Here is a 24,884-nt window from a genome sequence, read left to right on the forward strand (position 1 = left end):
GGCTGGGGGGAGGGAGGGGATTACAAAAAAAAAGAAAAAGAAAAGAAGTAGGCAAAAATAATAAAAAATAAATAAATATTTATTTAAAAAAATAAACACCGGGTGGGGCGATCAGACCCCACCAACAGAGAGCTCTGTTGGTGGGGAGAAAGGGGGGGGGGAATCACTTGTGTTCTGTGTTGTGCGGCCCTGCAGCTTGGCCTTAAAGCTGCAGTGGCCAATTTTGTAAAAAATAGCCTGGTCTTTAGGGGGGTTTACCACTGTGGTCCTCAAGTGGTTAAAGGTGCACTATGGCGAAAAAATTGTACAATTTAAAATATGTGCAAACATTTACAAATAAAAAGTACATTTTGTTCAGAGTAAAATGAGCCATAAATTACTTTTCTCCTATGTTTCTGTCACTTATAGTAGGTAGTAGAAATCTGACAGAAGCGACAGGTTTTGGACTAGTCCATCTCTTCATAGGGGATTCTCAGAAATGTATTTATTTTCAAAAGCACTTAGTGAACAGCAGTTACTATGTCCAGCTGTCAAAAACGGTGTAGTAAGCAGGGAAGCTGGCCAGCATCATTGTTTAAATCCATTTTAAGAAATATCTTTATAAAGAATAAAAGCCTTGCTGAGAATCCCCTATGAAGAGATGGACTAGTCCAAAACCTGTCGCTTCTGTCAGATTTCTACTACCTACTGTAATTGACAGCAACATAGGAGAAAAGTCATTTATGGCTCATTGTACTCTGGAAAAAACGTACTTCTTATTTGTCTATGTTTGCACATATTTTACATTTTAAAATTTTTCGCCACAGTGCCCCTTTAAGTGCTGTAAAGTGGACCCAAGAGCACCTGTTACTTATTTTCTTGTTTGTGTGTTGCGGCAGTTTATAACAAGTGTTGCCATCATAATACGCATAACCATAACATGTGGCAACAACAACACCTAATCTAGAGGATGGATGCCTGTATCTTAGAGAGAGAGGGTAAGTGTGTGAGGCAGTTGCAGGGGCTGCTTCCCCATAGTTCCCCTACTTCTATGTATTAGAGGCGGGGTAACTATCTCCACACATGTGAGGATAAGTATTGAGTGAACTTATGGTGGTATTTGGGAGCCTCTTTTAATAAGGAGACTCTAAGATGCTTGTCCTTTACCCGCTAAATAGGTAAACAGGGTTATTACTCTGTGTAAAATATTTATTAAAGGGGACCTAAAGCCAGAACTTATTCTCCACTCTAAAAGATAAGCAACAGTATAATAACCTTTAGACACAAACATTTATTTGTTGCAGCCCACAGAACTCCTACTGAAAATCTGCAGTGGTTACTTCCTGGTTTCATGGGAGCAGAGAAAGAGTTAACCTCCTGTGTTTACATATTAGTGCACACCTGTAGCACAGATCAGACAGAGCTAACAGCTCAAATTGCACTGGCTCATTATTTGCAGATAAGGGGGATTAGACAGGCTGTTATCTCTAAATACACACAGGTTGGGTTTCTCTGTGTTTTCCTTCTTTCCTGTGGAAGAGTTTAGGTCCTCTTTACTCATTTTACTACAGATCCTCTTTAAGTGTAAGGGTCTTTTAATAGAACGCCCTTCTGTGAGACCTCACGCCACACTACTGAAGATAAAGAATTAAAAGACTTCCTCAGAACAGAGCTGAAGCATGACCATTATTTTCTGGTGAGACATCTCTAGCCTATTCTATAACCACATGAGTGACAGACCCCCATATGCAGCAGAGATCATTTCTCAGAAGTCAAACCACATCACCTGTTTGCATATATATAGGCTGCTTCTTCTAACCCAGGCTGAAGACTGCTGCAGGGATTCCTAACAATGAGGCCTCTCTGCTTCCTCTCAGCTCTGTCCTTCCTCCTGCACATTAGTGGCTGTAAGTACAGAATCACATTGTTATTTCTTTCTATTAATGCCTGGTGATAAAGCAAGCAGCATGCCTAGCATACATAACTTCATCCACAAGAAATGTGTTACTTTATGCATTTCTGATAGATGGGTTTTTACTCTGTGTTACTCTGTGATTATGTATCGGTGACAGCTGCACAGCTCCCAAGTGTCTTCCTTGCAGGGACAGTCCTTCTGCGGGAGCCAAATCTTCCTATGTTAGGAGTATTTTACAGAACTGCTGGGCCCAAATGCAATTAACTTTTTCTCCTGAGTTTTCTCCTTGGTGATATTTTACACCTTGTTGATAAAATGCCTTTTAAAAAAACAGCAAGTAAAAAGATACTCAAAATTATTTTGACAGTACTTTTTCACCTACTTTTTGTTACTTTTTCAATACCCCCAGTATTAAGTAGCTCTCCAGTATAGGTAGCCAGAAGTGCTCCTCACTATTGGTAGCCAGAGGTACCTCCAGTCTCAGGTAGCCCCCCAGTGTGGTTAGTCAGTGGGACCTCCAGTAATTGCTCCCCAGTATAGGTAGTAACGAGGCCCTCAGTATTTGGTAGCCCCCAGTATAGATACAATTTCTCCTTTACTCCACTTACATTACTCTGCACTTTGCCACCAGCCATTGCCACTGGGCCTCCCTTGGCTACAGGCCCCATAGCAGACACTATGACTGCCATAGTGATCCTTACGCCTCTGCTAACACCAAAAAGGAACATATGACCCCCTATTCAATTCACTTTTTTCTCCTAAGTTTTCCTCTAGGTAATATTTTCACAATTTATCAATAATAATTTTAAAAAAGTACACCAGAAACTAACATGTTGTTAATCTTGTCAGATCTGACAATATTGCCAGAAACTCCTGGTCTGCTGCATGCTTGTTCAGGGTCTATGGCTGAAAGTATTAGAAGCAGAGAATCAGCAGGACTGCCAGGAAACTGGTATATTGCTTAAAATGAAATAAATATGGCAGCCTCCTTAAAAATCTCACCTTAGGTTCACTTTAAGCAGGCTGGTGGCTGCCTAAACAGTGTGGTTAGTGGATGTTCTTTATTTCAAATATTGCATCTTTGCTTATTGTTTTCGCCCATGTTTTCTTCCCACGCACTTCTAAATGAGGACCTTTTCCATTGCAGCAAGAAAGGGAGGCCATCTCTTTAGCATGTGGTTCTCAGCTGCTGCAGGCTGGATGAGAGATCAGCTGTCACTTGCTATGTCATACCAGTGAGCTCAGGCTCACAACTCTGCGTGCCTCTAATGAACTTCAGAGCTGCATTATTATGCCAAAGAGATCTTATCAGATCTGAGCGGTGATGCTGTAGGAGCTGCTCGGTGGCTTCATTCAAGCAGCTGATGGACAGAATGGCAAGTGGCAATAAATAAATTCTAAAAAATTTTTTTTACAAGGCCTTGTAATCACTAAAAAAAATAACAAAATAACCAGTATAATTTTTTTTTTTACTCTTGAACAATTTAAAAAGAAGTGATTGTAAGGTAGGAACTTATAGATATCACTTTTTATTGAATTTTTTAGGATTTAATGCCATTTTAAGGGGAGGCCCCATGCTGGTGCTTCACCATCAGGGAGGAATTAAAACAAATTCTCTTCTTTTTGTAAGACAGTATTCAGGGGAGGACTGGGGCCTTTAGGCCTGGGGGGAAACGCAACCTAGAGGCCCTTTCACTGCAGCGCCAGCGCAAATCCATATCTTTTTGTGAGCAAATATATATATATACATATATATATATATATATATATATATATATATATATATATATATATATATATATAGTGTAAAGCAGCAATACATGCAATCATATAAGTTTACCCCCCCCCCCCCCCCAGCGAGCCAGGCTTAAGGTAAAAAAAAAAAAAAAGTTGCTATTAGCAGTAAGGAAAAACCTGGGTCGGAGTGACTGCCGAGTGAGCTATGGCATAAAGTGCATCGGAGCTGGATTTATAACTCTATATTCTGATGGATACTTTCAGTAGGATAATGCACCATGTCACAAAGCTCACACCATCTCAAACTGATTTATTGCCACCAGATCTCATTTATGCTATATAAATACATAATAATAATATGGTAGGACATTAGACTATGGCAGGATTAGAGTGTGAGCTCCTCTGAGGACAGTCAGTGACATGACTATGTACTCTGTACAGTGCTGCAGGAGATGTCAGTGCTATATAAATTCATAATAATAATATGGTAGGACATTAGACTATGACTATGGTAGGATTAGAATGTGTGCTCCTCTGAGGACAGTCAGTGACATGATAATGTACTCTGTAATGTGCTGCAGAAGATGTCAGTGCTATATAAATACATAATAATAATATGGTAGGACATTAGACTATGACTATGGTAGGATTAGAGTGTGAGCTCCTCTGAGGACAGTCAGTGACATGACTATGTACTCTGTAATGTGCTGCAGGAGATGTCAGTGCTATATAAATACATAATAATAATATGGTAGGACATTAGACTATGACTATGGTAGGATTAGAGTGGGAGCTCCTCGGAGGACAGTCAGTGACATGACTATGTACTCTGTAATGTGCTGCAGGAGATGTCAGTGCTATATAAATACATAATAATAATATGGTAGGACATTGCACTATGACTATGGTAGGATTAGATTGTGAGCTCCTCTGAGGACAGTCAGTGACATGACTATGTACTCTGTAATGTGCTGCAGAAGATGTCAGTGCTATATAAATACATAATAATAATAATATGGTAGGACATTAGACTATGACTATGGTAGGATTAGAGTGTGAGCTCCTCTGAGGACAGTCAGTGACATGACTATACTCTGTAATGTGCTGCAGAAGATGCCAGTGCTATATAAATACATAATAATAATATGGTAGGACATTAGACTATGACTATGGTAGGATTAGAGTGTGAGCTCCTCTGAGGACAGTCAGTGACATGACTATGTACTCTGTAATGTTCTGCAGAAGATGCCAGTGCTATATAAATACATAAAAATAACATGGTAGGACTTTACACCATGACTGTGGTAAGGATTAGACTGTGAGCTCCCCTGAGGACAAGTGACGTGACTATGTACTCTGTAATCCATTCAAACATAGTTTGCATCCGCACTCCAATTGTTCCAGATATATGTGTGTACGGTGTGCTAGCCACAGGACTAAAGAGCAGGTTTGATAAAGGAGAGCAAAAAGAAATCCTGTACAAAGGGCTGCACCACCAATTAGAAATGTGAAAAAAGCTTTATTACATTTTCTGCACAAACATTATAAAAACATTTAAAAGGATACAAGGGCTGTACCCAACAATTCGCCACAATACAATAAATTGCGGAAACAAATCACAAATGCCTCACCTCCTAAGTCTAGAATGAGCCCTAATGGCTGCCACAAAGGTTTACTCAAAGTGGGTTCATTGAATTGAACCCACCATTGTGTACATAAGACCCGGGTCTGGGCTAGTTTGTAAAAAGTGTGAACCAAGAGATATCCTATATGTACCCGTGAAGTGACAGATAAGAATGGTGCTAAGATATAACAATATGCTCATGAACCATAATAAGTGGTAAACATAATTGAAAGTGACCAGTGCATATGAGGATCACGGATACCAAATAATTAGGAGGTATACATACATAGCCCAAGACAATGGATGGAGGCAGCCATGGAGTGAGGGTGGAGGGAGGCACACAGGACGCTCCACGCGTGGCGTGGTTCAAAAAAGACCACTTCCTCAGGAGGAAGTGGTCTTTTTTGAACCACGCCACGCGTGGACCGTCCTGTGTGCCTCCCTCCACCCTCACTCCATGGCTGCCTCCATCCATTGTCTTGGGCTATGTATGTATACCTCCTAATTATTTGGTATCCGTGATCCTCATATGCACTGGTCACTTTCAATTATGTTTACCACTTATTATGGTTCATGAGCATATTGTTATATCTTAGCACCATTCTTATCTGTCACTTCACGGGTACATATAGGATATCTCTTGGTTCACACTTTTTACAAACTAGCCCAGACCCGGGTCTTATGTACACAATGGTGGGTTCAATTCAATGAACCCACTTTGAGTAAACCTTTGTGGCAGCCATTAGGGCTCATTCTAGACTTAGGAGGTGAGGCATTTGTGATTTGTTTCCGCAATTTATTGTATTGTGGCGAATTGTTGGGTACAGCCCTTGTATCCTTTTAAATGTTTTTATAATGTTTGTGCAGAAAATGTAATAAAGCTTTTTTCACATTTCTAATTGGTGGTGCAGCCCTTTGTACAGGATTTCTTTTTGCTCTCCTTTATCAAACTATGTACTCTGTAAGGTGCTGCATAAGGTGCGTGTGTGTGTGTGTGTGTATGTGTATATATATAGTGTGTGTGTGTGTGCGCGTGTGTATTGTAGAGTGTGTGTATATTGCAGTGTGTGTATGTGTATGAGAGAGAGAAAATGAATGATGGAAACTGAAAGTGAATGATGGAGAGGGAGACAGAGAGACAGATGCATAAAAGTGAGACAGAAGGGAGAGAAATACGGGAAAGAGTGGGGGACATAAGAAAGATGAGGGGAGAGATTAACAACGACAGACAAGGGGGGGGGGGGGGGGGAGGATACACACACTGCAGGGAGATCTCACCAGGACTGCTGGTTTCCTATGTCCCGTTTGGCAAAGACATGTATTTGGGAGACAGGAGATAGCAGGGCAGGAGGGGGAAGACACACACACACTGATGAATAAGAAGAGATAAGAGAAGAAGAGATAAGGACTTTCATGCAATGGAGCTTATCTACAGTGTGCCAACTTACACAGTCAGATGTAGCACTGTGCAGGTCCTGCCTCTCCCTTCTTCCCAGGGGAGCTCCCAGCTGCAGCAGTTCTGTCTCCACTCACCCTGCAGCAGATTCACTCACTGCTGGCCTGGGTGAGCTCACATGCTGGTGCAGGCCAGGCTGTAGGGGACCCTTCAAAACTACCGCTGCCTACCCGGGAAGACAGGGGGCGTGGCAGCAGGAAGTAGACTAGAGCTGTGTGAACAGCCTGCGTGTAAGTGATGCTGGCTGCTCCGCTGAGTCTCTGTCGGGCTCTCACCAGCCAGGTGCTGGTGAGACCAACTACCGCAGCCTCTACTGATGATGAGCAGGACAGGAAGGAGGAAAGAAGTCGGGCCTCCCTCTTCAGCTGGCGGCCCGAAACACAGTGGAAGGAGGCGGCCCAGGGGGAAAATGCCCCCCATCCCCCCGGGCCAGTCCGCCTATGGCAGTATTATTATTAGTATTTATATAGCGCCTACATCTTCCCGAAGCACTGTAAAGAGTATATTGTCTTACTTAACTGTCCCTCAGAGGGGCTCATATTCTAAATTCATATGTCTATATTGTGTACACCAGAGGTCCTCAAACTACGGCCCGCGTGCCGAAAGCAGCCCCCTGAGCCTTTTTCACTGCCGCCCCCCCCCAAACACAAAATTATAGATGTTGGCCACTGCACTTTTCAGTATCAGCAGCCCACATACAGAATAGCAGTGCTGGCACCACCGATCCACATGCTGTAGAAGCCAGAGAGCAGTCTTCGCTGGCTACTGTAAGAACCTATACGTTGGTTGCTATTGGCAACAGCACAACACACCTTTTACTCCGGCACCAGCAACTCAGTAGAGCTGCAACTTACAGCGACAGCATACAGGAGATAGAGCGGAGACAGCCACCTTCACCATTAAGGGGTTTATTCAGCAATCAGGCATCTTTTGTTTTTGCTTGAGTATAAGCAGTCTTTCCTATGTCCTATGTACATCACATATATTTACAGGATAGCATGCAGAAGAAGAAGTCCCCTCTGCCATCCCATCTCTTACTTTTATATGAACATCAAAGAGTTCAATTCTGATATCACCCGAGCCATACCCCCAAGCCTACAACTGGCGGGCATGGGCATGTGACCCACCTCATCATCTAGTGCGCCAGTGCTTTATGCCCTAGATGCAGGGAATGCAATGTTTTCCAAATATCGGCTCTGTTTACTTTTTCGTAGTCTGAATGTCGGACATTTAGACCTGAGAACACATTATGTGTCCTTCTAGAGCAGCCGTGCCCAACCTACGGCCCGCGGGTCATTTGTGGCCCGCGAAGCCAGTTTCTGTGGCCCGCACGGTGTCTGCCTGCGGAGGGGGAGAGGATCGGGTGGTATTGCGTAGTATGGCTCTCGGCGGGACGCGCATACACCAGCATGTGCTTGTATTCAGCCCCGGGTAGTGCTGGGAGAGTCAGAAAGCCTCGCTCATTGGTTACTGCAGGAACCTTCCTCCAATAGGAATCAGCCTAGTTCCTATTGGAGGAAGGTTCCTGCAGTAACCAATGAGCGAGGCTTTCTAACTATCCCAGCACTACCCGGGGCTGAATACAAGCACATGCTGGTGTATGCGCGTCCCGCCGAGTGCCATACTACGCAATACCACCCGATCCTCTCCTCCTCCGCAGGCAGACACCGTGAGCAGACAACGGGACACGCTGTGTCACAGAGCTGGCAGCCCCCTCAGCCCCACACAGAGCTGGCAGCCCCCTCAGCCCCACACAGAGCTGGCAGCCCCCTCAGCCCCACACAGAGCTGGCAGCCCCCTCAGCCCCACACAGAGCTGGCAGCCCCCTCAGCCCCACACAGAGCTGGCAGCCCCCTCAGCCCCACACAGAGCTGGCAGCCCCCTCAGCCCCACACAGAGCTGGCAGCCCCCTCAGCCCCACACAGAGCTGGCAGCCCCCTCAGCCCCACACAGAGCTGACAGCCCCCTCAGCCCCACACAGAGCTGACAGCCCCCTCAGCCCCACACAGAGCTGGCAGCCCCCTCAGCCCCACACAGAGCTGGCAGCCCCCTCAGCCCCACACAGAGCTGGCAGCCCCCTCAGCCCCACACAGAGCTGGCAGCCCCCTCAGCCCCACACAGAGCTGGCAGCCCCCTCAGCCCCACACAGAGCTGGCAGCCCCCTCAGCCCCACACAGAGCTGGCAGCCCCCTCAGCCCCACACAGAGCTGGCAGCCCCCTCAGCCCCACACAGAGCTGGCAGCCCCCTCAGCCCCACACAGAGCTCTCAGCCCCACACAGAGCTGGCAGCCCCCTCAGCCCCACACAGAGCTCTCAGCCCCACACAGAGCTGGCAGCCCCCTCAGCCCCACACAGAGCTGACAGCCCCCTCAGCCCCACACAGAGCTGACAGCCCCCTCAGCCCCACACAGAGCTGACAGCCCCCTCAGCCCCACACAGAGCTGACAGCCTCCTCAGCCCCACACAGAGCTGACAGCCTCCTCAGCCCCACACAGAGCTGACAGCCTCCTCAGCCCCACACAGAGCTGACAGCCTCCTCAGCCCCACACAGAGCTGACAGCCTCCTCAGCCCCACACAGAGCTGACAGCCTCCTCAGCCCCACACAGAGCTGACAGCCTCCTCAGCCCCACACAGAGCTGACAGCCTCCTCAGCCCCACACAGAGCTGACAGCCTCCTCAGCCCCACACAGAGCTGACAGCCTCCTCAGCCCCACACAGAGCTGACAGCCTCCTCAGCCCCACACAGAGCTGACAGCCTCCTCAGCCCCACACAGAGCTGACAGCCTCCTCAGCCCCACACAGGGCTGACAGCCTCCTCAGCCCCACACAGGGCTGACAGCCTCCTCAGCCCCACACAGGGCTGACAGCCTCCTCAGCCCCACACAGGGCTGACAGCCTCCTCAGCCCCACACAGAGCTGACAGCCTCCTCAGCCCCACACAGAGCTGACAGCCTCCTCAGCCCCACACAGAGCTGACAGCCTCCTCAGCCAGCACACTACAGGCCACTCTGATACCATTGCTGCATTAATCTGCCCTGTGCATACACCCAAACAGCCACAAACTTCTCATTAAGAAAATGTGCTTCAAATGGTGAGTACAACAATTCTTATATTGTCGTTTTCTTTCCATTTCCAACACCATGTTAACTGTTACTAGAAAAACGTTAAACGTTTTACATCGAAATTTTGTATGCATGTGTTCCGGCCCTCGAGATTTTTCTTGATTTGAAGTTCGGCCCTCGGGCCAAAAAAGGTTGAGCACCACTGTTCTAGAGGAACATGCTTCTTGTAAATGACTTCATAACTTCTCTCCGAGAAACTATCCTTAAAGAGACCCTGCATCTCAAGTCTTTACTAGACTTAAGTACCTAGAATTCAAGTTTACTGACATTCTAACAGCTACCAATCCAACTCTGCATCAGATGACACTGCTGTCCAATTGGACGACAGGTTGTCACCTGAGTATGTTTCATTGTTCTTCGGACACCACGTGACTGAATGGCTGCTGCTGGGAGTTCTCCTCCGGGGCATGATGGGGGGAATCAGTACCTGTATTCAATGTAATGTTTTTCAACATCATTTTATGTATGTTCTGGCCCCCCAGCATTTCGAAGTAGGTTGATCCGGCCCTTGACTGAAAAAAGTTGGGGACCCCTGGTGTAGAGTATGTATCCTAGTCTGGGGCCACTTTTTAGGGGGAAGCCAATTAACTTTTCTGTATGCCACCATGCTGCCCTCATTAATAATTTATAATGAATGTTGAAACTAATTAGACAGAATAAGGCTTTGCAATGTTAAAGAGACTCTGTAACAAATGTTTCAGCCTTAATTCTTCTATCCTATAACTTCCTATGCCTGTTCTAATCTGCTCTGGCTTACTGCAGTCTTTCCTAACTGCACTGTCTCTGTAATAAATCAATGTATCTTTCCTCTGTCCTGTTTGTCGGGCTAAGGCTTGATTGTGTGGAATGTGCAGGGCTGCTTGTGATTGGTAGAAGCGATACACACCCTCTGCAGGCCCCCTGCACACTCTGAGATGACTCACACACTGTGCTTAGCTGAGCCTATTAGAAGCTGGTTAGTTTGTTTGTAAACACTGCCTAAAACTGTTAATTACAAGCCAGGATTGCAGCAGAGAGTGGCAGAAACTGCACAGAGGGGCACAGGAGAAAATAATGAATAGAATGGTATGCTTTTTATTGTAAGAATATTAGAGTACAGATTCTCTTTAAGACTGCCATGCATGCTAATATCTTCTTCTGCAACTTACAGATGTCTGTATGGAAATTATTGGAGGGAATGAGGCAACACCACACTCCAGACCTTACATGGTGTATCTGAATCTGAATGGGAAGGGTAGCATATGTGGTGGGGCTCTCATTAAACCCAACTGGGTGATAACCGCTGCCCACTGTAACGTGTAAGTACATTACATAGAAACATATCAGACAAGCTAGAGACAGAGAAACAACACAACCCCTTTAAAGGCCAACTGTAGTGAGAGGTATATGGGGGCTGCCGTATTTTTTTCCTTTTAAACAATACCAGTTGCCTGGCAGCCCTGCTGATCTATTTGGCTGGATCACACGAGAAACAGTCATACAGCTAATATGGGCAGATCTGACACTAATGTCAGAAACACCTGATCTGCTGCATGCTTGTTCAGGGTCTATAGCAAAAAGCATTAGTGGCAGAGCATCAGCAGGATAGCCTGGAAACTAGTATTGCTTAAAAGGAAATAAATATAATCCCTTTCACTACAGTTGTCATTTAAGAGGAACTATATCAAATATAACGTAATTAATAAAATGTCTTAATCTTTACAATATTACTTTATAAATTATTTAGTGAGAGTTTGCCCATTGTAAAATCTTGCCTCACCCTGACTTGAAATGTCAGCAGAAATAATACCTGTTCTCCCAGAATGATCTGGGAGGAGAGTTCCACATAGTCTAGGCTATGACATCACTGAGAGGGCGGGGTTACATACCAAGATACAACAATATGATATAGGAAGTGTTTCAGATGCCAAAACTAGGATAATTAATGTAAAAGTAGGTATGCTAAATTATTTACTACATTCTACCATATGTTGCTAGAGCTTCTCTGTAAATACAGGTTCATATTGTCATTAGAGCATTAGATTGTGCATGTGTGATCTATCTGCCCTCAGACCTCAATAAAAATGGACTTTCCTGAATTATATTCCCTTCTTGTCTTCCCTTCTGAGGCTTCTGCAAGCTGCCCTGTACCTCACTGGCAGTTAGAGTCAGTCAGAACAGTCTGAATCTCTAGTGAGAAGATTGCAACATATAGCACAGACATCTATGGTGCAGGAATCATCCAGTGCCTGAGCTCCTGACTGGGTATTTTACAGCCGATTTGGCATCCGCTTATCAATAAGCTCCTGACAGACAAAAACAAGCTCTGTAACCGTAATGGGACAGGGCTTCAAATAAGGCAGGGCCTCCACTCACCTAATTAATATTTAATTGCCTTGAAAAAAAATCATATTCACACAAATATGTAACATTGTACCATTTTCCTCAATAAATAAATGAACAAGTATAAACTTTTGTTTAATAATCTTAATTATTATTATTATTGATTTATAAAGCTGCAACATATTCCGTGGCGCTGTACAAAGTAAAAAACAAACAAGGGGTACAGGATAATACAGACAATGGTGTACACCAATGAACAAAATACAGAATTGGTGACATAATAGAGAATCGGTGCAAAATACAGAATTGGAAATGACAGTAGCAAACGTAACATGATGAATTAACTGTATAATGGAGTGCAAGACACAAACGGGTGAGAGAGGCCTGCCCTTGTGAGAGGTTACAATCGAAAGGAAATAATAATACAATTAATAAAATGAAGATTTCAGATTTCCCTTATGTAAAATTTATGTTATTAGATTATGCTTAATATTTTGGCACTGTACAATAAATATATGGTATCTTGTTTTTATTATCTTATTTTTGTTTGCAGTGAAAATGCAACAAAGGCCCTATTGGGTGCTCATGCAATAACGGGCGATACAAACCAGCAGCAGTTATTCAAAATTAAGCGGGCTATTAAGCACCCCTGTTTTGACAAGTCTACAAAGGTGAATGATCTGCAGCTTTTACAGGTAAGAAGAACAAAACTTACTTTAACACTAGGAGTAGGTTCACACTTGTTCTAAAAACGTATCCGTGGCCACGGACACCAATGTTAAAAATAGCGTCCGTCTTCACTAGAAAAAAAAACGCATCTGTGGCCATTCTGGGGGATCCGTTTTGAAAACCTGAATGGACCGTCCGGATTTGCATGATTTTTACCGACCCCGGATACACGGAGGGGTAGTGAAAATCAATAGAAAAACAGATCCCCTCTCTACACAGACAGCATTGGACACAGAAACGGATCCGTTTTCTGTGTCCCAGCCTGTGTGTGACGAGGAGGCTGCCATGGTGGAGGGGGTAGCAACCCCGTCCCCGCTCCCCTTCCAACTTTTGGCAAAAGTTGCTAATGTAATGTATGCAGTGAACAGGGAAGCTTGCCTTCCTTACTTTCGCTCACTGCGTCACTTCCGAAGTACAGAGGGCGGCATTGCAGAAAGTCAAGCTGTGAGCGGTGGAACGCAAGTAAAGAAGGTAAGCTTCCCCGCTCGCTGCCTACATCACATTAGCAACTTTTGCGCAAATAGCTGGAGGGGAAGCGGGGATGGGGGACGCAGGTCCTGCCCGCAGCCACCCTTATACTGGCTGCTACCCCCTCCAGTTTGGCGCCTCATCAACACCAGCAGGACTTACAGCTGCACACTGCTCCCCAGTGTGGAGTGTCTGCTTACCGGGTTGTAGGGTTGTGAACAGAAAAAGTAATATCACTCCTCATGAAAGTTTTGGTTAAGCGGAAGCGCACCTCAGATCGCCAGAGGTAGCCTGGGATTGACCGGGTGTGCTGCAAAGCCTGCAAGTACTGTTCTACCTACTAGGAAGTGTACAGCCAAGCTGGCGTATATATGTGGCTCTGTTCCTACCATCCTGTGGATTCCGGAGGTGTGGTGGTGCCGGTACCCTGTATGGTGTGAGACATGTATGTTTGTGATGGATGAAAGGGAGTGCTCTGCAGTCGTTTTATGTGATCTTATGGGCATTTGGCAATTGAATAAAGCAAGTATTGAATAAAGAAAGTATAGCAGGTATGTCACTTTTTGGTTATTGAGTATATTAAGAGGATCCAGAGGGTCACAGTAAGCGGCGGTAGGGATGAGGAGGACATGGGAAACCTCTGGAGCAAATCTTACAAAGCCTTAGTAGGCTTCAGAAATAAACTTATACCAAACTACTGCAACTTGTATATGGTTGATCTTTCCAGTGAAGTAGTGTTTAATGCACGTATCTAATGAATTTTATTTTGATTTTCTCCAACAGCTGGATAAGCCCGCCAAGATGAATAAATTTGTGTCACTTCTTCAGCTACCAAGTCAAGAACCCAATGTGAAGGCTGGGACACTGTGCACCACCGCTGGGTGGGGAGTCACTGACGTTAGAAGCGATAAACCTTCAAATGTTCTTCGGGAGGCCGATTTGACCATTGTGGACAATACGACCTGTAGTAAAGTATATAAGAAACAAAAAGTAACGATAACCAGCAGTATGATATGTGCAGGACCTCTGAAAAAGCGCAAAGATGATGCTTGTCAGGTAAAGATCTAGTCTCCAGTGATTTGTCCAAGATTTTTTGACAGAATTGCATATCTTACAGAGTGAAGCTGGGTGCTTGCTTGTGTGCGCCAAAGTTTCTATTTTTTATTTTTTTTGCATCGCACTGTGATTGCATTTTGTTTGCATTTTCCACCAGCAATTTTTCATTTTGCAAATTCATTTTTCATGAATTGTTGGAAATTGCAGCAAAATACTGTAAATTATTCACACTTACAGCATGTGGAAACTAGATGCTCACAGTCTGTTTTTTTACGCAAAGCAGATGCAAAGAAGTAAGAATGCTCATACAGTATAATGTTTGAGTAATCTTCTGTGGCTGAAAGTAATTGCAACTGCACCGCTCTGTGTGCGGGGAAGGGGGGGGGGGGAGTCGCAGTGGGAGCCGGAAGCAGAAGCTAAGGAGGGAGCAGTCCTGTAGAGCGGCAGCATAGCGGAGGATTATACATTACCTGCTCCTAGCAGCAATACAAGTTGTCGTCATTTCCTGTTCAGTTTAAAAGTGCTGTGCAGCCAGCCAATCACCATGTGGCCTCCATCTCTATCACATGACATGGGACTGAAGCTGCTTGGTGATTGGCTGGCTGCATAACACTTGCAAACTGAACAGGAAGAGAAGAGGGTCCTTTTTTCCTGCTTGGAAAAGGTCATGTATAATTTTTTGGTCCGCTGCCGTTCTGTATTATGTACAGGACCAGGACCCTCCTAGATCCCAGACCCCCTTGGTGGTGTCTAAGGCCCGGTTCACATTAGCGGTTGTTTGCCAAACGGACCGGATGACCTGACCGGATCCGGACCGGATCCGGATCGGAACCGTACGGTTCTGATCCGGATCCGATCCGGATCCGGTCAGGTTGCATCAGGTGGCAATCAGGATGCGATCCGGATCCGTTTGGCAAAATATACGTAAAAAAAAAAAAAATGTTGGGGTCTGGGAGGTCAGCAGAACGGGGACCTGTGGAATCAGGCCCTCTGCTGTTTAGCACTCACCTTCACCTCCGACATGCTGCCAACATCCTGCCAACACCTCCAGCTCGTGCTGCTCCACTCCAAAATGCTTGCCCGTGTGTCCCCAGCCAATATCGCCGCAAAAATCCGCATAGGAAGTGGGGTAGAAGATCCGGATTTCTCAGCCAGTGTGTTGTGCGGCCTCCGGTTCCCATTTGTTTGTATTGGCCGGATGGTGCAGTCCGGCTCCGCCCCGGATACGGCTGCCGGAGGGGCCGGATGAAAAAATAGCGCATGTTGGAACGGAGGCCGGAGTCCGGATCCGGCCCGGATCCGGTCCGGCTCCGGTTCTGCAGAACGGACCCATGTGAACGGACGCATAGGCTTTAATTGCTATGCCGTGCGTCCGTTCCGTCCGTTCTGCAGGCGGTGCGGCTCCGGCACGGCGATTCCGGAGGGCCACCGCAAGTGTGAACCGGGCCTAACCCCCTACCCCCTTAGTGATCGCTTTGTTATGTGGATAATAATGTTTTACAAATAGTGACTGTAAAAAATATATTGCAATTTACGTTACGTACTGGTCGCTTTTGTGAATAATAATGTTTTACAAACAGTAAGGGATAAAATTTTAAATAATGTTTTAGTTAAATAGGATAAATATGTTTAGTATTTTTATAAACATTATTCGTCACGGGTGCATTTTGTAAATGTAAATCATGACAAGCACAGTTATAAAACATTAAAAAACTCCGGGCGCCATTTGTAAAACGTTATTTATCTCCGGCGCCCTTTTTTCCTGTTCGGAGCCCATTAAACGATATTTATTATGGGAGTGAATGACGATGCCCTTTTTGACCACTAGCTGCCGGCACCCTTTTTTCCCGTTCCCCTAAAAAAAAATAATCTTTAGGAGTTGGAGGACAGATCCAATTGTTTATCACATTAGTTTATTTTCATCTCCGGTTCAGTAATAGGAAGTAGGAGTAGGAAGAAGAAGAAAGTGAATTGGACATGTAACTATAATATCAGAATCAGAATCATTTATTTAGCTAAGCACGACTGGGCCGTGCCCAGAATTGGGTTTGGCAATTAGTTGATCCACTACTATTTCTGCAAAACCACCCCCAGGGCCTACACACAAATCTGAGATTACATCTTATTTAGCTCATTGTTAAAATGGTGTTGCTTTAAAGAGAAACTGTAGTGAAAATAACACAATGAATAAAATTGCTTATTGTTTACAATATTAATCTATAGAGTATTTAGTCAGTTTTTGCCCATTTTAAAATGTTTCCTCTCCCTGATTTACATTCTGAAATGATTTGGCAAGGAAGAGAGGGAGATGAGAGTCGACACTGCAAAACGCTGTCTTTATTCCAGAGTGTAGCATAACATAATCCAATACATGTAGATAAAATGTGACATATCGTTGCTTAAAGAGACATTGAAGCGAAAAAAAATTATGATATAATGATTTGTATGTGTAGTACAGCTAAGAAATAAAACATTAAGATCAGAGACATATGTCTAATTGTTTCTAGTACAGAAAAAGTTAAGGAACTCCAGTTGTTATCTCTATGCAAAAAAGCCATTAAGCTCTACGACTTTCAAAGTCGCAGAGAGGGCTGTCTTCTGAAGTTTATTATCTCAACTGTCAGTGAAGAATTTTCTTTTTCTCTGCCAGAGGACAGGTCAATAGTTCACAAGACTGCTCTGAAAAAATCATTTATAATGCTGAGTAGTGTGTAAACTGCACATATTAGAGAATGATGCAATGTAATAAAAAACACTATATACCTGAGAATAAAAAATATGAGAATATTTTCTTTGCTGCATATCTTCTAGTAATTATCCGTAGTACACAACCAATTAATTATATCATATTTTTTTTTTCGCTTCAGTGTCTCTTTAAAAGGCGGTGAAGTGGTGGTGGGTGCTGGGCACAAATAGCCTTATGGCCGTTTCACGCTAGGATGCGCTTCTACGGAGGCTGCTGTTTCCTCTTCTGCTGAATTAACACTCTGCAATATTCACTGGTGATATTCTCCTGCCCTCTCATTGGCTCTGGACAGCCAGCATCACATATTAATTGATTAACTCTTAAGGTGGCCACTAATGATCCAACCTTTTTCATCCAATTTTACCAAATCTATGTAGTATATCTACGTAGTATATGTATTGAATGGATACTATAGGCAGTCCCTTATATTACATACCGTAGAAATGGTAAGATTGGATGAAAAATAGTGGATAATTAGTGGCCACCATTAGAATGGAACCCTGTGGCTCCAGACAGCCGTTTGTAGAAAACCATTAGTGACATTACTGCAATGTAAAACAAACCATTTATCTTTTTTTTTTTTTTTTTTAGGGCGATTCTGGTGGACCGCTAATCTGTGATAAGTATTTCACTGGCCTTGTCTCATTTGGACCTAAGCCTCCCAAAATATGTGGAAATCCCAAGTACCCCGGAGTCTACACACGCCTAACAAGCAAATATCTGACATGGATCAGAGATACCATCGGAGGAGCTACTTTGTAACTGTACATGCATAAGAGGCGATGTCCTCATATATACTGGTAAATAGCGAAGGTCAATGAGAAGCACATATGGTAATTTAGGCTTGCATGCAAATTTCTTGCAAATTGAAACTAGACCAATCAGGTTCAGCAAGATGTGAATCTGGCTGGTCCAGTTACAAGCTGCATACAGTGGCAATTGGCCCAAGTGTAAGTCAAACACTTCAGCTTCTATAGCAGTTAAAGGAGGGTCCCTGGAGGGCCTCTCTGGTCCATAGGCCCCAGTGCAGCTACAACATCTGCATCCCCTGTTGCTACGATGCTGCAAACTGAAATTATTTGCATCTCAGTTACCAATGTATATATTGTATATATGCAAGAAAAGTCCCCTTTTGCTAAACAATTTAGAATATCAATGTTTGTTTGAAGTCTTTACTATTCAGGGAATAATGGTAGATTTTCTCTATATTTAAATGAATGGAGAGACTGTGTGCTATCTGCTGAAAAGTGCTAACTAGTGGACACAGGAAGATGTAATGTAAATAAACAATGTGCCTATCTGAACAGGCATTAAGGGCCTTTGGGGAAGAGTTAAAGGGAAAAAAAGGAGAATATAAAATAAGTGTAAAAGTACTTTTCTCCTTCAATATTCTACCTACACTCCTTCAATATGGAAATCCCACCAAAACTTTGGGCAGACGGCAGGAATGTAGGCAGTGTTTGCCCCAGTGTTTGTAACTGATGGCATGCCAAATAATAAAGTCACACAGATGGAGCGGACAATTGTTTAAAGGGTTTTATACATACCTGGGGCTTCCTCCAGCCCCCATCAGGCTGATCAGTCCATTGCCGTCCTCCCACGCCTCCTGGATCCTCCGCTATGGATCCCATAATTTCCAAAGTCTGAAGGAGGCTGGAGGAAGCCCCAGGTATGTATAAAACTTTTTGTTTTGGCTCATCTCAGATTTACTTTAATTGTAACTGACAAGCAGGCATGGCAATGCTTAGGAGAACTCAAGGAGAAGGATGTTAAAATTTTGATCAGCTGATTGATTTGTAAGGTTCCGATTTATCAGCTGATCAAACTGATCACATGCTTCTCCATAAGTTCTCCTAACACTAAAATCTGTACTGATAAGTAAAGCCCATTTGTCCGCTGGGGTTGTAGTTGAATAAAAAAAAGTTTACTTTGTGTGCTATAGAGCCTAAAGGAGACATTACAAGCCTCAAGCTTATCTGTACAATGCCACTATTGTATGGACTTAATGGCAGATTCCTTAGGGCTGCTGACAGTGACAAACAGAAGGTGGTGGAGACTCAGTAGGCAAAACAATGGCTCTTACAGTGCCATTAAACTTTTATTGTTGCACCCACCTTTTGTACCCACCTCTATCTCAACTCTTATTGGACAAGTGAACTTCAGTTTATAATTTTAGTTGCCCTGCTGTGTGCTATTGTGCAATGCATCATGGGAGGAGGCTTTTGGGAGAAATTTCAGATGAGTGGGGGTACATTTAGGCACATTTCACTTGCCATCTGGATTGTCGCAAAGTGGGGACTAAGAATGTATTTAAATTTTGCCCTGAGTGTCACTTTAACATCGTTGCAGTGTGTCCTCATGCTTTGCAAAATAAGCAACATTACATTTTAAAAATAAATACAAAACTTTTGATGTTTTTTTTTTAAAGTATAAGCATCTATTTAACTACTTCAAAGCTGAATCCTCCATGACATCCTGCCGAGGCAAGGGATCTAGAAGGATCGTGTTGCATGCTGGGACAATAGGCTTGATTCATTACTGTTAGCATGGGGAAGCAGCGTGACTTAAATGAACTTATGTGCTCTAATGGTACGACTTAATTACAGAGCGGGTGCGCTACAGGCAGCGTAGCGTGCGCTCCTAAGCAATGGCCATTCATTGTGAAGTTCCGGCCGCTACTCCGTTAGTTAATGTAGTAGCGGCCGTCCCTATTGCGCAGGACTTCACAACAAACGGCCATTGCTAAGGAGCGCATGCTACGCTGCCTGTAGTGTGTATAGCATGCCCGCTCTGCTGGTCGGATCTGTGCGGCGTGGGCTCTCTAGCCCACAGCACAGATCGTATAATAGCCAGGGCGACCAGACTTCCACCTTTTTTCCCCACTAGGGGGATGTCCTGCTGGGGGGGTCTGATCGCTGCCGACTTGCTGCGTGTAGCCGGGGGGGGGGCTCCTCAAAGCCCCCCTCTGCAGCGATATCGGGCCTCCCTGTCTTTCCCCCCCTCCCCTCCGTCCCCTGGGCGGCACAGGACGGCGATGCGTCCTGCGCTGCCTCTGATAGGCTTCAGCCTATCAGATGCCGGCGATCCCCGGCCAATCAGAGGCTGGGGATCGCCGATCTCCCCTACAGCGCTGCTGTGCTGTGATTTCTTCCCCACGTGTTTACATTTAGCCTGCGAGCCGCAATCGGCGGCTTGCAGACCGTTCACGGAGACACCCTCCGTAAACTGACATGGAAAGACTTGCGACCTGCCGACGCCTATCGGCGTTAGGCGGTCGTTAAGTGGTTAAGTCGCGCTGGTAACATTAGAGCACATAAGTTCATTTAAGTCACACTGCATCTCCAAGGTAATGAATCAAGCCCAATGTGAGTTACTACTGCACAGGCTTTCAGAATAGCAAACGCAATCTCAGAAAAACGTTGCAATTGCAATTTTAAGATAGGTGGTAACATGAATTTGATGCAGCAACCCATTTATCAAAATAATTTCCACAGTGTTTGAGGTTTTGCTAGGTAGTATTGTTGTATTTTTTTATTTATAATGTGGCTTTTTTTTATTTAGTTCCTCTGTAAGTGCTTTTCTTAGTTAGTTTTTCAATGTAAGTACAGAACACTTTATATATAAATGTTTTCTAAAAATAATAAATACAAATAAAGCAATATTCATATATAATTGACAACTGTGATTTGTGTCCTGTGACTGTCCTCTATGGAAAGCAGTTTGAAGAAGTCATTAAGAGAAATGTTTTTTTTTGTGGTCTTTTGTTGTCTTTGTGACCGGCAAATTCTAAAAGGTGAGGAATGCAGTCCTGTGCATTGTGCCAGTTAGATCTGTATTGCAGTTAGATTTGTGTTTAAATTAAAGAGGAACTTTAGCGAAAAGGGAAAAATCCATCCGGCTGTATTGCCAACAGTTGTTTTGGGGCCACGCAGGGTCCCCTTTGTAAATGAACAGTATAGGTTCCCTTTGTCAAGGCACAGTACTGATAATCTCTGTACTGTGCCTTGACAAAGGGGCCCCTGTGTGGCCCTGAAATAATAGTTGGTAATACGGTCGGATGTATATGGTGATGGAACAACAAATGCAAGTTCCTTATGAGTGTTGACCTCCCTTTGTTACTTGACTTCATTTATAATATCAATTGTGGTGTACAGAGAAAGACAGAGCACAGCTTTAGCACTATGGCTACTTCTGAGGAGCAGCTGTACAACAGGGCTATAGCAGCTGACCTGGAGTGGGGTTGCTCTGTGCATGCTCTGACTGTAGTAACAGGCATAAGTATTATCAACTAGAGAAAAAAACTGTAGACGTCGGCACTGCTGGCAAGCTCATTCATTAACGTGCAATCAATACAAATATATGATATTGCATAAGAAGTGACATAACGCATACCGTTGCAGGGCACGGTAGCCTCCGTAGAAGCGCAGATGTGCGAAACGGCCATCAGGCTTACTGTGCCCTGCACCCACCTACAGCATCTTGACCTGCATCGGTAAGTGTAATGTCACTCGTTATGCAATATTACAGATTTGTATTGACTACACTTTAATAAATGAGTTTGCCAGCAGTGCCAACCTCTACAGTTTTTCTCTCTAGTTCATGATAATATAATTTGTAAATGTCATAGTTTTAATGTTTATATTGAATGTAATATCTTATCTATTAAAATATCATGCAGAAGATGCTTACCTTAAAACTTAAAGGGATACTTAAAAAAATCGGTTTTACTCACCTGGGGCTTCTACCAGCCCCCTCCTGCCGTCCCGTGCCCTCGTAGTCACTCCCGGATCCTCTGGTACCCAGCCGCTAGCTAGCTTCGTTTCGCTGACAGGCCTGACCATGCGCAGCCTTCTGTGCAGGACACTATTGCGAATAGGAATGCGAAGAAGGAGACGCATGACCAGACCTGCGCAGGCGCAGTAAGCCTGTTGGCCAAAAACTAAACTAGCTGGTGGCAAGGTACAGGAGGATCCGTGAGTGACTGTGAGGGCACGGAACGGCTGCAGGGGGCTGTTGGAAGCCCCAGTGATGAGTAAAACTGAATTTTTATTACAGGACACTGATGCAGAAAAAAATGAGAATATAATGAATTGATTGTGTAGAAGTGATAATTAATAGAACATTAGTAGCAAAGAAAATAGTCTAATTTTTTTATTTTCAGATATATATATATATATATATATATATTTTTTTTTTTTTTTTTTTTTTTTTTTTATAACATTGTATCATTCTCTAATATTTGCAATTTACACACTACTCAGCATTGTAAACGATTTCACAGAGCAGGCTAATGACTTTTTGAACTTTCCTCTGCAGAAAAAACAAAATACAGTGACTGACACTTGAGATTTCAGATAACAGAGATCTCTGTGACTTTGAAAGTCGGAGAGATCAGTGAAGCTCTTTTGCATAGATAAAAACTGGAGTTTCTTAACTCTTCCTGTACTGTAAAAAATATTAGACTCACATCTCTGCCGCTAATAAGAAAAAGACAACGAAAGCCCAATATGGTGTAGTATGCTCGGAACAATAGTGAATAATGTAATGTGAGAAGGTTATACTCACAAACAAGAGTTACCGCTGAGGCAACCACTGTGAATGCAGGTGAGGAGATTAGATCTGTCCTCACTCAGGGTTAAGAAGTCGCTCTATGTAGATAGAAGAAAGATAGGGGTGGGTCCCCCCTCCACCAAGGGTGGACACTATAATGACTTTGATGAACAGAGGCGCCAGCAGAATAAAAACAATAATTAAAAGTTTTAAAATATGCTGGGGAGGCAGTGGTGGACTTACCTCCGAAAGCAGACTAGACTACTTGTCTGACATAAATAAACACTTTATTAGTGCCCCAATAGATGCAACGCATTTCGCAGGATCAAGCCCGCTTCATCAGGCAATAAAACAGGGGACAAACAGTAGCTCTCAGGTAGCACGTATAGAGCCTCTGTGTATTTATTTCTTAGCTGTACTACACATGCAAATCATTATATCATAAGTTTATTTTCACTTCAGATTCCCTTTAAAAAGACTCTGAAGCCTCCAGAAAACACTGTTTTTATTTTACAATGCTGTTAAGCTTGAATGCCCTCTCTGAAATGCCGCATCCCATGGCTGAACACTCAATTAATCCCCCCAAAACCACGGGGCAAAAATCCATGTTTTTCCAGGTCGTGGATTTTGCTGCCCGGGGGAGGCAGAACGTTGGGCTGTAGCTCTGCCTCCAGTCCAATCAATCTGCGCCGATCAGCCGCCTCTCCCCGCCCCTCTCAGTGAAAGAAGACTGAGAGGGGCGGGGAGTGGCGGCGATCCGAGCAGATTGATGGAGTAGAGGCAGAGCTACTGAACAAAGCTACAAGGAACCAATCCCCTAATCTTCCCCAGGGGATTTTTTGAGATTGCTGCATTTCACAGGGGGCATTCATGCTTAACAGCATTGTAAAATAAAAACAGTGTTTTCTGGAGGCTTCAGACTCTCTTTAAAGAGAAACTCCAACCAAGAATTGAACTTTATCCCAATCAGTAGCTGATACCCCCTTTTACATGAGAAATAGAATGATTTTCACAAACAGACCATCAGGGGGCGCTGTGTGACTGATTTTGTGCTGAAACCACTCCCACTAGAGGCTCTGAATACCGCGGTACTCCTGGCAAACTGCCACAATGTAACAATGTTCACAGACAGGAAATGGCTGTTTAGAGCTGTCTAACAGCCAGAACAGCTAGAAACAGCTACATAACATGTCCACAGTAACAATGTCACCATGTAATACATGTCAGAATGTGAATCTGGGAGAGGAAAGATTTTACAATGAGCAAACACTGACTAAATCATTTATACATAATTATGGTAAAAATGAAGCACTTTTTTATTACATTATTTTCAGTGGAGTTCCTCTTTAAGTATCCCTTTAGTGCAGCAAATGATTTCCAACTGTTTCAGAAATGACCTTTGTGTACAAGGAACCTGTAGAAGGCGCTTAGATGTCATTCAATAATTAGACTTCATTTAGAACTATGGTGCTCTTTATATAAGCCAATTACTTATAAAGTGAAATGACAGCAAAATATAGCATATCATTTAATGAGAATAATATTCAAGTATAATAAAAACATGCTTCATACATTTTATTTAGGGAGATGTTTTAAATGTGTTCAACAATATTGTGCATCTTGTAAATAGGATTAAAAAATAAATGTAAACATATTATTATTATTATTAGTTTATAAAGCGCCAACATATTCCATGGAACTAACATCATGTCAATGCACTTTGTTAAAGGGAAGAAGGTTCTTCTTATTTCACTGCCTTATGAATTGGCCCCAGGGGCGTAGCAATAGGGGGTGCAGCGGTAGCGACCGCATCGGGGCCCTTGGGCCAGAGGGGCCCCGAAGGGCCCTCCCTCAACTACAGTATTAGTTCTCTATTGGTCCTGTGCTCATAATAATCACTTCTATATATACATTGAGTAGTGGTAATCATTAACAAGCTCTTCCCCATCCCCTTCTTGCAGCTCTGACACTGTAGTTGCCATTGGCAGGTTTTGGTGCGCCGTATCAATTGTTATGTATATAGAGTGCCTGGGGGGCCCCATTGTAAAACTCGCATCGGGGCCCACAGCTCCTTAGCTACGCCACTGATTGGCCCCCTATATTTCAGTTTTACTTATGGCTGCATCATGGTGTTGTTACATTTCAATGCAAGTTTCAGCAATGTAACAGAAATTATCCT

The 24,884-nt window shown here is 43.9% G+C and overlaps 1 protein-coding gene across 1 annotated transcript; it reads left to right on the plus strand.

The window, feature by feature from the left end:
* The first annotated feature begins 1,657 nt into the window (after positions 1–1,657).
* LOC137528071 (granzyme A-like) lies at positions 1,658–20,761 on the plus strand. Its single transcript, XM_068249330.1, has 5 exons — positions 1,658–1,886; positions 10,985–11,132; positions 12,710–12,851; positions 14,137–14,409; positions 17,747–20,761. Exons 1-5 carry the CDS (start codon positions 1,832–1,834, stop codon positions 17,915–17,917), a joined length of 789 nt encoding a protein of 262 aa, XP_068105431.1. The 5' UTR covers positions 1,658–1,831; the 3' UTR covers positions 17,918–20,761.
* The last annotated feature ends 4,123 nt before the right edge of the window (positions 20,762–24,884 follow it).

Source organism: Hyperolius riggenbachi, chromosome 1, assembly GCF_040937935.1.
Source record: "Hyperolius riggenbachi isolate aHypRig1 chromosome 1, aHypRig1.pri, whole genome shotgun sequence".
NCBI classification, from domain to species: domain Eukaryota; kingdom Metazoa; phylum Chordata; class Amphibia; order Anura; family Hyperoliidae; genus Hyperolius; species Hyperolius riggenbachi.